Below are 13,266 nucleotides of genomic sequence, written 5' to 3' on the forward strand. Positions count from 1 at the left end.
ACACAATCAAGTTGCTACAGAGTCTAGATAACGTTTGAAACGTGGTAGACCAATGGGTTCCAAAGATAAGAACCCTCGGAAAACTAAGAGAGGTGCAGATAATGAAACCGAGGTTGTTAAAACCCTAGACACGACTGCGGTCATTCCTAAATCCCGGGACTTAGCCACGGCCGATCCCAAAACGCTAATAGCGATTGTTGCCGATCATGAATGCTTAGATGCGGCCGGCCCTGATGTATCTAATCCTGATTCTTGGGACACCAAGATTCAAGGTACTGAAGGTCCTGATAATAATGAGATCTCAATAAATTATGTCTTGTCTGGGATACAATGGAACATAAAGAATGTCGACATTGATGATATATTTGCATACAAGGTAGCACTCGAACTTATGGATTTGAATGAGGATCATGAACCCACGTCTATTTATGAGAGCACTCAACGATCAGATTGGATCAAATGGAAAGAAGCTATAAACGTGGAGTTAAACTCTTTAAAGAAGAGAGATGTCTTTGGACCAATAGTCCGGACACCATATGATGTTAAACCAGTCGGCTATAAATGGGTCTTTGTGAGGAAAAGAAACGAACATGGTGAAGTAGTTAGATACAAAACACGGCTTGTTGCACAAGGATTCTCACAGAGACCAGGAATAGATTATGAGGAGACGTACTCCACTGTGGTGGATGCTACTTCTTTTAGATTCCTGATAAGTCTGGCTATAAGAGAAAACTTAGACTTGCTGTTAATGGATGTTGTAACTGCATACTTATATGAGCCACTGGATAATGAGATTTATATGAAAGTACCAGAGGGTATAGAGTTGAAAAACAAATCGAGTACTCGGAACAATACTGTATAAAGTTGAATAAGTCACTTTATGGATTGAAACAATCAGGTCGAATGTGGTACAATAGGCTAAGTGAGTACCTAGAGAGAGAAGGATACAAGAATGACCCGATCAGCCCTTGTATCTTTAAAAAGAAATTCGGCCAAGGCTTTGTGATTATAGCAGTGTGTGTTGATGATTTGAATATCCTAGGAACCTCTGGAGAGATCTCCCAAACAGTTGAATATCTTAAAAAAGAATTCGAGATGAAAGATCTTGGAAAAACAAAGTTTTGTTTGGGATTACAGCTTGAGTACATAAGAGATGGAATCCTTGTGCATCAAATGGCATATACAGAAAAGGTACTCAAGAGATTCAATACGGCCGAGTCTCACCCATTGTCTAGCCCCATGGTCGTGAGGTCTCTCGGCCTGGACACTGATCCTTTCCGTCCTAAAATGGATGATGAAGATTTCCTAGGTCCTGAAGTGCCATATCTCAGTGCCATAGGAGCTTTAATGTATCTGGTGAGTCCTACACGACCAGATATATGTTTTGCCGTGAACCTATTATCTAGGTTTAGCTCTTGTCCAACCCAAAGACACTGGAACGGGATTAAACATATTCTTCGTTACCTGCAAGGAACGAAAGACTTGGGTTTATTTTATATTAACCATAACAAATAAGGGTTAGTTGGCTTTGCTGATGCATGTTATCTCTCGGATCCTCACAATGCTCGATCACAGACCGGCTACGTCTTTACTCATGGTGGCACGGCCATCTCATGGCGTTCCATGAAGCAGACGATCGCAGCCACTTCATCACACCACTCAGAGATCTTGGCTATTCACGAGGCCAGCCGCGAGTCTGTGTGGTTACGATCCATGACCAACCACATCCGAGTCGATAGTGGGATGACCGAAGGCAAGGACGCACCAACCGTGATGTATGAGGACAATGCAGCGTGCATTGCTCAGCTTAAGGATGGCTACATCAAAGGTGACCGGACGAAGCACATACTACCTAAGTTCTTCTTCACGCACGAGCTTCAGAAAGCCGGCGAGGTCCAAGTAGTCCAAGTGCGTTCCAGTGACAACTCAGACGACATGTTCACCAAATCACTTCCTACTTGCACGTTCAGAAAACTCACGCATCAGATTGGGATGCGAAGACTGAAAGACCTTCATGTTCAGAACAGGGGGAGTAATACGTGTTGTACTCTTTTTTCTTCACCATGGTTTTGTTCCACTGGGTTTTCCTGGTAAGGTTTTAATGAGGCAACATCTAAAGTGTATTACAAACTATGTATGGTTATGGCATCTAAGGGGGAGTGTTATAATTCATATTGTGGATGTCCATAACCGGCCCATATCTTAGAGAGAGAGTCAGCATGTCTAGAGAGAGAGAGACAGCTGCGCCCTAGAGAGAGAGAGAGAGAGTCGGCTACTTCCTTTTCTCCTTTGGCTACTTTTCTATTTACTTTAGACTTATGATTTGTACTATTTCTATATTTGTATTTCCATATTCTAGTCTTTCCATTATTCTATGATGGTGTAATTCTTTATATATAAATAGTTCCTTATGTTTATAATAATATAGATTCTATTCTCCTAAATTTCACAACATTTTACTGATTTCTGTTGATAGCCTAGCTTAATTCAAAAATCACATGTTTATTGTGTGAATCAAGTTTCTGTGAATTTAATCTAAGTGTTACATCGCACTCTGTCAAGGATGCGTTTGTTGTCCGAGGTGAACAAAGTCTTCTCTCTGAAACTCATATGAAGGATCTTATCATTTATTTGTTCATTTCCTATGATTCTAAGAAGCTTAATCAAATCACCTCATTACATTGATTGCATTTAGGTTAAGTATGAACCTGAATTCTCTTTGAATTGAAATACTTAGAAATGGATTGACATCTAAAACTTCTCTACAACAACACTTAATATGAAACGGTGGGAGTATGTGACGTTTATGGATCATACTCTGTATAAACCGAAATGTTCTCTGAGAGGGTAGAAGATTCTTGAAGAGGCGCTACTTGAATTTGCAAACCAGGCCTGGGAGCCACTTTAAGAGCATCCACACTCCCTTCCATCATTTCCACAACTCTGTTCATCGGTGGACGATCTATTGGGGAAGACTGAATACACCACAAACCCACCAATGTCATTTTTCTAACCATCTCCTCTTCTTTGCAGACGATTCCATCCATGTTAAGCCTTCCAGTGTTTCCCTTCTCAATATCCTTATATATCCATTCAGGAAAATATATTGAGCTCGCATCAGATGCAGAGTTTTGAGCAGCTCTTTCTTTGTTCCTTGCTCCTATCATCTCAAGTACCAACATTCCGTAGCTATACACATCTGACTTATGGGAAACTCTACCATACATTCTTGAAAACAATTCAGGTGCAATGTATCCTATCGTTCCTCTTGTGTCTAGTAGTGACAAGATGCTTTCTTTCCTCTCGCATAGCTTAGCAAGACCAAAGTCTGCAACTTTGGGACAAAGATTATCATCTAAGAGTATATTTTGTGGTTTAATGTCGAAATGTACAATCCTTGTTCTGCAACCATGGTGCAAGTACTCCAAACCACGGGCAACGCCTAGAGCGATCCCATAAAGTGTGGGCCAATCCATATCCACCGTGGTCTTGCTTGAGATAAACTTATCAAGAGACCCACTTCCCAAAAATTCATAAATAATTGCTCTCTTGGAACCTTCAGAGCAAAACCCTAGCAGTGTAACAATGTTAACATGAGAAGTTTGGCTAATGGTTGCAACTTCAGTGAGGAAGTCTTCACCATTGCCTTTTGAGTCTTTCAATACCTTCACTGCAACGATACGGCCATCACAAAGAGTTCCTCTATAAACAGTGCCAAATCCGCCCTTCCCAACCACTTCTGCAAATGACTTTGTGATTCGTGTCACTTGTGCATAACTATACTTCTTCAGTGGATTATATGGTTCGATATTTGGTTGTGGAACAGTCCTGAGGTTTTGTTGACCCGGATCATGTGATATTTGTTGGCAATGGAGACACACCGTTATGAATGCCGCCAGACATATAACACCTGCTGCGCAACCTGTAACAAGAAAATTGTGCTGTAAGAAAATTTTATAAACACATTATGCTTCGTAATAAAAGCAGGTAAGGCACCTATTGCCACTGCAGTAGACGTCACGACTTCATCATTGCATTGGCACCATGAAAAAGTCAGTTCGAAAATGGAGCAACAATTTCCAATGTTTTTGTGGTAGAACATTGCAAAAAAAAAATAGGACATGAGATCTTACCATGGTCTCCAGAATCTACTACCGATCCAGAGGACAAGCCTGCATCAATGCATTGGCACAAGGAAAATTGACGATTCGGAACTGGAGAAACAATTTCCGATATTGTAGTGTAAAAACATTGGAAAAATCGAACAAGAGATCTTACCATCAGCCATCCTTGGTCCAGAACCAGAGGTATGGTTATGATAACAGACAAATCTACTCGAGGTCTGATTATTTCCACAAGCATCCTTTGACTCTATACATATAAAACATTCTTGGTACAGACATTTCTATTGCTAAGATGATTACTCAACAAAGATGATGCAAAACAGACTGGGAATTCAGAAACTTACTAGTTTGCGGATGGAGTGGATTGCATTTATTTCCTAATGGCAACGTATGGTTAAATCCACAGCTTCCATGAGTGGATAAACATTGTTGACATGCTTTTCTATCAATCTTCAACTTCACCTCAAACCCTTTTCTTAAAACACTTTCTAAATTGGTCATATTCAACCTTTTCTCTGTTGCAATAAAACTCGTCGGAACGTTCACCGTGAAACCATTACGGCATGTACCGTTATGATTTTCAGACAATGAGATAAGACCTATCTTGGGACATGTATGACTTGAAAGGTAAGGAAGAAAAGGGTCACAACGGTAGAATACAGTGATATTCTTGTAGGTTGGCAAAAGCTCAAAAATTTGGGGAGGCAAGGTTGTGTTGGTGAACACAGAGGAGCAAAAAGAGCCTAGAAAGTCTGGTCTGGTAAGTTTAATAGTGTTAGATGTTTGATTTAGATGGAAAACTGAGTACTCTTGGTCTGAGATGATAATAGAGGTACTGCTGTTTTTATTGCAGAGAAGCTCCAGCAACGGATGGCCGCAATTTCTGTGACGTGTCCCTCCCCAAAATGGGAAACCGGCGGTGATGTTACCACATTCAAACAAAGTCTCACATAATTCAAGTTTACTTGAAGCACAAGGAAGATGGTGGAATATGGAGAAGAGAAAGAAAAGGACCAGAGGATAAATGGAGAAATAGTACATGATTGGTTTGATCTGTGAACAGTGAGCCCCTGGGTTGAAGGGAAACAAAAAGAGAGAGAGATGGATAGGAAGCAAGTAGAGATGGTGAAGATCAAAGTCAAGCAACGATAGTGACGGATACAGAGAGATCGGTCAATGATTATCTTTTATTTATTTTGTGGTTTAGAACATTATGTAATTAGTTCTATAGTGAGAATGAGAGAAACTTGTCGCCTGCCGTTTAACGCCACTAAAGCTGACTAAACAAGATCTACGAGACTGGGAAAGTCAAACACTAAGGATAGTGACGGGTACAAAGAGATTTGGAGTCTTTCTTAGTTGGACCTTTTGAAACGCGGAGTTGAGATAGAGATATTTGGACACTGAAAAGGTAAACGAACCAGTTTGAAACTTTCACAGTTTCACTGATAGATCAAATGTCTCTTCAACATAATTAAGTCTTAGATGTATGAATGATTGGTGTTCAAACAAAAAATAGATGAATGATTTTATTTTTCTGAATTAATGTAAAACCGATTCATCCCTAAGAAAAAAGCGTTTTTACTATATAGCAGCTATAGTTTGAATTCTATCAAAAGTTGAAAGTAGATTAAAGCTAACACCCGATCACAAGAATATAATTCATCTTGTTGCAAACCACCTTTCCATTGCTTTCTCAAAGCCTTTTCCTCTAGCTGCTCTCGTTGTTGAGACGTACGCGATTTCTAATCTGTTTGTCGATACTATGTAACGCACTGGGTTAGTAGAGGGTCTTCACCATGACGAGTGGCTTAAATATATGATTTAATAATAGTCTCAATGAGGTTGTTGTATTCGATAAGTTAGAGGAAATTTATGGAAGAACCTTAAAAGGTTAGTCCTTCCCCAAGATCATTCATCAGAAGTCTTGGTTTTTCTTTTAAGGACTTTTCATTTGTATATTCTCTTACTTTATTGAATTGAAACTAAAAGTGTTTTCATGACCCAGAGCTGTGTACATACTTTAGAACTATCTGGAACCTAAAAAAGTATATAAATGGACTTGGAAGCTTAAATATTTTGTTGGGGATTCAGCTGCTGTAGCCTGCAGTAAGTCTGTATGTCCCAGTCTTCTTTCGATGCTTTAGTTTCTCTTGGTTACCTTTTCATTATTAGACAGATTCTAAATAACCGCTCTCCACATAAGAAAGTCTAAGACAAGTTAGTATGCAGTTCCCACGGGCATGCCCATTTGGACATGGTCTCTATTGGTCTTGGACATTTGTTTGGATCATTGTCCAATATGGCCCACCCATTACTACCCAAAACTGAAATGGTCTAATTGGTCAAACTCAATTGGGCTTTTTGGACGGACCATTTGACAGCTCTGATTACTCTCTTGCTGTCTTTTAGCAAACTGCGGTTCATTGTTTATGAAAGACGATCCTGGGAAAAAAAAGAAGTATGAACCTTTATAAATAAGTGGAATCTATCCAGATTTCCTTAGGCAACAAACAAACAGAGGAAGCTGCCATATAATGGGATAGCTGATATTGAAAGTATGATGGGTTTATATAAACAATGTAGATATTTTTTTGGAGCGGTCAAAAACAAAAAGTAATATCTTAAATGAGAGATTTAAAACATACTACTATTTTAGTACGTTTATATATTATTTCTTTATGTGATATTCATGGATTATACTTCTGTTGAAGCAGAAACATCCTCAGAAAGTGTAGAAGAATCCTGAAGAGGAGCTGGGGGAATTTGCAAAACAGGCCTAGGTGGGACTTCGAGAGCGTCCAAGTTTCCTTCCATCATCTCTACCACTCTGTTCATCGGTGGACGATCTGATGGAGATGACTGAATACACCACAAACCCACCAGTGTCATCTTCTTTGCTATCTCCTCCTCTTCGCTGATGATTCCACTCCCCTTAAGCCTTTCATTCTCTCCTTTCTCCAGATCCTTATATATCCAATCTGGAAAGTACATTGAACTTGCGTTTGATGCAGAGTTTTGATCAGCTCGTTCTTTGTTCCTTGCTCCAATCATCTCAAGGACTAGCATACCATAGCTGTACACATCTGACTTGTGGGAAACGCTACCATACATTCTTGAAAACACTTCAGGTGCAATGTACCCTATCGTTCCTCTTGTGCCCAGTGGTGACAAGATACTTTCCTTCTTCTTGCAGAGCTTAGCAAGGCCAAAGTCTGAAACTTTTGGGCAAAGATTTTCGTCTAACAGTATATTATGTGGTTTTATGTCAAAATGTACAATCCTTGCTTTGCAGCCATGGTGCAAGTACTCCAGACCTCGAGCAATTCCTAAAGAGATATTGTGTAGTGTCATCCAATCCAAACTCATTGAAGCATTTTTGGAGATAAACCTATCAAGCGATCCATTTTCAAGAAATTCATAGAGAATTGCTCTCTTTGAACCTTCAACGCAGAATCCAAGTAGGTCTACAATGTTGACATGAGAAGTTTTGCTTATGCTCGCAACTTCATTGATGAAGTCTTCCCCATTTCCCTTTGAGTCTTTCAAGATCTTCACTGCAACACTACGACCATCACAAAGGGTTCCTCTGTAAACTGTTCCAAATCCGCCTTTCCCAACCCTTTCAACGAATGACTTTGTAATTATCTTTACTTGCGCGTAGCTATACTGTTTCAGTGGAATAAGGGCCTTTAGATCGTGTTGTCTAAGATCGTCTGATGTCTTCTTTGTGCACCACATGGCATAGAAGATTCCTACCAAAAATAAGCTGACCACTGATCCCCAAAAAACAACTCCGATTCCTAAGACGAAAACAATCCAAAGTTTTGATAATAAAATTAAGACTAGGATGAGACCCGCGCCTTGCGCGGAATTAAGTTATTATTTTTATTATATTTTGGAGAATGAAACAATAGTTTGGCTTCATTTGGATTAGGGGTGTTCAATCCAGATATCGGGTTGGTTTCGATTCGGTTCGGTTTTTTCGGTATTTTGGTTAGTAAAATATAACTATTATTCTAAATCCATATTTACTTTGACTTTAGTCTTTCACATACTTTTGAAAGATTTCAACTGGACAACTAAATTGATCATCCAATCTTGTTGCTTTAAATCATTAGTATATATATTATTTAGTTTGAATATTTATTAAATAAAAATTCATATGCGTTATATTTTATGATCATTTGTAACTTATTATAACAAAAAAAATAATCTATTGATCACAAAATTTTCAGAGTGAGAATCTTCAAATTTCTAATAATATATAGACGTTTTGAAAAATTCAAAATATAACATATAAGAAAAAATATAAATGTTTTTATTATATATTTAATGTGATTTTTAATATCTTTTAATAATATAAATTTTTTAAAAAGAACTAAGATACAAAAATTGTTATCAAATATTTATTATTCATAATAATTAATTTTCACGTATATGTTAATCATATTAGGTAATTTCGTAGCTTTTATTTAAGGAAAGTGCAAAACATTTTTTGGTACGTTATTTATCAATTCGATAGTTAGTTTAATAAAAAGTGTAATATAAGTTAAGATGGACCAACCTATTTTTCTAAGAATATTATATTTTATATAGTTATTTATTAAATAAGAATTTATAATCATACGGTCCTATGATCATTCATATCATTTTATAACAAAATATTTAAATCATCGATAACAAAATTTTCAATCTGAAATCTTTAATAAGTTTATAATTTATAAATGTTCTTGAAAATTCATTGAAACTTTTAATATTAAAATATTTATGTAATCCTATGGTATATAGTGTTTAATCTATATATATATATATATTTATTTTATTATTAAATGATATTTTTTACTCATTTGGTTTTAAAATCATGTGTTAATTAATATATAGGGGATGTTAAACCATTGATCATTAATTTTTAACATAATAATTTTAATAGTTTTAGTCATTTATTGTCGTTTTTAAAAATTCAAAATATAACATATACGAAAAAATCTAAATTTTACTTTTATAGCTAATTTGATTGTTTAATTTATTTTAATAATATAAAATTAAACAAAAAATGATGGAGGAGATATAAATTGTTATCAAATCTTTATTATTAAAATCATTAATTGTCATATATATATTAGTCATTTATGGTAATTCCGTAGGTTTGATTTAAGGAAAGAAAATAACATATCATATCATTATATCATATAGTTTGACCAACTTATGTATCTAACAACATATAAAATCGAATGTGGACCTACTTATTTTTCGATTGAATGTAATTGACTACCTAATTGAGTGCCACCTATGCATTGGGACCTATTTTAATTAATACAAAATTGAGGTTATATCTTTTCAAATATTTCTCAATTAATATATAGGGGATGTTGCCGTATGGTATATGGGAATCAAATCAGGTTTATTGAAAGAAAAGGAGAAAGGTGAGTACCTAGTTTCGCTTTAATAGAAAACCCTGCATCAAATATAACCGCATTAGGAAAGTTTCGAATCAATGTATAATATGCGGAAAAAAGGTATAATATGCGAAATAGTAGGAGCTTAAGGGCTTATTACTTTATTAGTTGACAAATTATTCATTAATTTATTCAATATTTTACATTTATATTATTTTTTAAAAAATATATATTTAACTAGAAACTTACTTTGATGAAAAAGTAAATATACTAAAAAAGATCAGAGAGAAAAGATATGGATAACTTGATAGTGAATATGATATAATTAAACTAGTTGTAATCTATTTTAATGTTACTTAATTTATCAGATTTAAATTATCGATTTACACAAATTTGATTCGTTTTAAAATAATCTAGAATATGACTAGTTTAAACACAACGAGTGTGAATGCATGTGTGGGAATACAAATGCAAGTGATTACAGTTTCAAGCGTTATTAAATGATTCATACGACTGGCGGTTAGAAAACGGGTTTGCGGTACAAAATAATTATGATTGATTGATTAGTACATACATTAGATGTTTAATAAAAATTATCAGTATTAAAATACTATATATTTATAAATATAATTAATAATAATGATATGTTTTTGTTGTTTTTCAGTTTCGACAATAATAAAAACCTGTTTCTCTTATAAATACTGTTATTATATTTTTAATATTTCATTTGATTTCTATATATCTTATATATTAGTGGTTAATATTTTTGATAGAGATTGTTTTAGTTTAAAGTTGTTATGAAAATAGTTTAAAACTTTTAATTTATCAACCAACAACCATATAAACATTAGAAAGAACAAGCTTTAAATTTTGAGAAGTTCGGAACAGTACAAACGGATGACAAAGTTATGTGATTGTTTTAACTTTTAAACATCAGCAACACTACCAGCCCGCAGTGTTTGCGGGTGGCAGCGACAAAACCAATCAAGGTCTCTGATTTTTAAAACATTAATTGGAATTGACAGAATTTTTCGAAAGAGGTGGTTCTGGTACAAGAAACATGTAAGCAAGAGATCTTACCCCAAAAGAGATGATCACATATATTGGTATGAACCCAACCGTCACAATAGCAAACGAATCTGCTTGAAATCTGAGTGTATCCACATGCACCCCCAGAGACCATGCACAAGGAACAATCTTCGTTAAATGCAAGATCAAAACCTTCTTCAAGAGCCTTCTTCAGATTATCTGGAGTCGGTGTTCTCTCTAGTGTATCCAGTGCGGGTCTAGATGCAGGAATACTGACATTTCTTCTGCAAATACCCTTGAAGTCATTTATAAGGCCTCTAACCCCGCTAAGCAAAGGGGAAGAGAGGTTTCTAGTTACATAGTAACTCCGCACATCATCATGACAAGAAATCTCTCCAACATAAGTAGAAACAGACTGTGAAAGCTCTGTGCGGCAGTCGTAATAAATTGTCAGCATTTCGGTGTCCGGAGAGAATGGGATCACATTTTCGTCAAATGGCGCACTTACTGGGTTTAGCGGACAAATATTGCTGATATAATCCGATCTTGAAAGTCTTATGACACGAGAACTATAGTCCATCTCTAAGATTCTGAACTTGACAGAGAAGATTGTAAGCTCTGCGAAACTTGCGTTGCATTCTAGCTTGAAGTCAGGGTGGCCGCAATCTTCCCTACCAGGAATCCAGAAAGGGTACATGAGATCTTTTTGATCCCCACAGCTAAACGAGGCACTACAACGTCTGCGAATGTCATCAGCTGAAATTACCCAAGTTAGAAACTTAGAATCACAAAGAGCAGCCAGAGTATTAATAAAAGTCTTAGTTACACTAAATTACCCAACAAAAGGATAGAATCCAGTTTACAAAATATGATAACCGCAAAGGCTTCACTAAATGCTAAGTTAATGTCAATTACGGGGGAGCCGGACTAATATCCAGTTATGTTTATATCTTGTATGAAAATTAACTGAGGGAGATCAAAACAGAGACCACTTAGACAAATAGCTTACTAGTTGTTTGATATATTGGAAATCTACCAATTTCAGTTTCAATCTGTGAGCCACAAGAAGCTCAATAAAAATAGATATGAAATGATAGTTATGCATAAGAAACTTACCATCAGGAGGATAGAGTGGAGCGCATTTAACTCCTGATGGAAAGGTTTGGTCGAAGCCACATAAAGCATGAGAGGATAAACATTCTTGACAAGCATTCTCATCGATATTCACCTTCACCTCAAACCCTTCTCTAAGAGCACTTTCCAAGTGTGTCATATTTAACTCTTTCTCTTCTGGAAGAAAACTCGTTGGAAGGTTTACGGTGAAACTCTCTCGGCAGGTGTTATTATATTCAGGTTTTTCAGAAATTGAGATCGGACCTATCTCAGGACATTTAGAGCTCGAAGGGTAAGAAAGAAAAGGGGCGCAGAGGTAGAATACATTGACGCTCTTGTAGGTTGGCGACAGTTCGAAAATTTCTGTGGGCAAGGTTGCCTTGGTGAAGGTAGAGGAGCAAAAGGAACCTAAAAGGTCTGGTCTGGCAAGTGTAAGAGTGTTAGATGTTTTATTTATTTTCAGAACATAGAACTCTTGGTTTGAGATGATTAAAGAGGTGATGTTATTGATACAGTGAAGCCGCAGTAATGGATGACCGCAAACTTCTGGACGATTCCTACCTGAGAATGGGAAGCCAGCGGTGACGTCCCCGCACTGGAACAGAGCGTCACACCTCCCAATTTCTTTTTCACTTGAAGCACAAAGAATTTGGTGAAACCTGTAGAAGATGAAGAACAAGATCATACACGAAGTGGGGAGACGATACATGATTTGTTTGCTATCTTTGAACAGAGGAATTGGGAGTTTGGGTTAGGTCTGTAAACAGTGGATGTGATTTAAAGAGATAAATAAACATAAACATGAGGACCAAGTCAAGTCATATAGTGACAGAAGTGGAGACTTGACATGTCAGTATTAGTTTACTTCAAAAGATCTCAGCTTCTTCTTGTTTTTCTCGATGCCAAACATTCAAAGACTTATCATTTGAAAATTCTCTATTTGAGAAAATCACCATTCATTATTTTATTCATGGTATAATAGTTTTCTAAGCCCTTACACCATATAGATAAAAAAAAAAACAATAGTAGATTTTAATATATAAGCTTTTCTTTAATAGCTTTATTATGAACTCTTGAAGTAGTCTCTTCGTTATTTTTTTAATAACGCACTAGACGTTGACAGCGCGGATATGAATTTTCAGTTTTTAATTATTTATTTAATGAAATAATGTATTTGTAATATTCGTTCATATTATATTCAAGTAATTTTTTTTTTTACATCTTAAACTATCTATTTTTTTACGAATGTGTGATATCATATAAAAAAAATAAGTATAGAGTTAATTAGATAATTTTAAAAACAGAAATTTTTCTTTCGTGTGCGATATCATATAAATAATGATACGCCCAGTTAACAAAAATCATGATTATTTTATGTGTAATTTTTTTTATTTTGACTATTTCCTTAAAACTATATTAAATTTTACATATTTTAATTAGAATATTTTTAATATCTTTACCTTTTTATTTGAAATGTAACTCAATATTTTTTTAAAAAATTATAACAAAATATTTAAAAAATATTTTTAGAATTTGTTTGAAAAATATGAAAATTACATTTTAAATTAAAATTATCCTAAAATATGATAAGTTTTGATGTA

At 35.5% G+C, this 13,266-nt stretch overlaps 2 protein-coding genes across 6 annotated transcripts; both read right to left on the bottom strand.

The window, feature by feature from the left end:
* Nucleotides 1-2,803: 2,803 nt before the first annotated feature.
* Nucleotides 2,804-5,199, bottom strand: LOC106320089 (probable receptor-like protein kinase At1g67000). Of its 2 annotated transcripts, XM_013758457.1 has the most exons (5): nt 4,469-5,199; nt 4,279-4,371; nt 4,134-4,172; nt 3,997-4,023; nt 2,804-3,922 (listed from the first exon to the last, which is right to left on the bottom strand). In XM_013758457.1, exons 1-5 carry the CDS (start codon nt 5,163-5,165, stop codon nt 2,805-2,807), a joined length of 1,974 nt encoding a protein of 657 aa, XP_013613911.1. In that variant the 5' UTR covers nt 5,166-5,199; the 3' UTR covers nt 2,804. The 2 variants fall into 2 exon arrangements, with proteins under 2 accessions (XP_013613911.1, XP_013613917.1); XM_013758463.1 differs by lacking the exon at nt 3,997-4,023.
* Nucleotides 5,200-6,642: 1,443 nt separating this feature from the next.
* Nucleotides 6,643-12,461, bottom strand: LOC106322459 (probable receptor-like protein kinase At1g67000). 4 transcript variants are annotated; one of them, XM_013760483.1, is made up of 4 exons: nt 11,669-12,461; nt 10,604-11,308; nt 9,559-9,582; nt 6,643-7,879 (listed from the first exon to the last, which is right to left on the bottom strand). In XM_013760483.1, the coding sequence occupies exons 1-4, from the start codon at nt 12,372-12,374 to the stop codon at nt 6,822-6,824; spliced, it is 2,493 nt and encodes an 830-aa protein (XP_013615937.1). In that variant the 5' UTR covers nt 12,375-12,461; the 3' UTR covers nt 6,643-6,821. The 4 variants fall into 4 exon arrangements, with proteins under 4 accessions (XP_013615937.1, XP_013615935.1, XP_013615938.1 ...); XM_013760481.1 differs by having other exon boundaries at nt 6,643-7,927; XM_013760484.1 differs by lacking the exon at nt 9,559-9,582.
* Between the last annotated feature and the right edge of the window lie 805 nt (nt 12,462-13,266).

This window comes from Brassica oleracea, chromosome C2 (genome assembly GCF_000695525.1).
Source record: "Brassica oleracea var. oleracea cultivar TO1000 chromosome C2, BOL, whole genome shotgun sequence".
Classification (NCBI taxonomy): Eukaryota; Viridiplantae; Streptophyta; class Magnoliopsida; order Brassicales; family Brassicaceae; genus Brassica; species Brassica oleracea.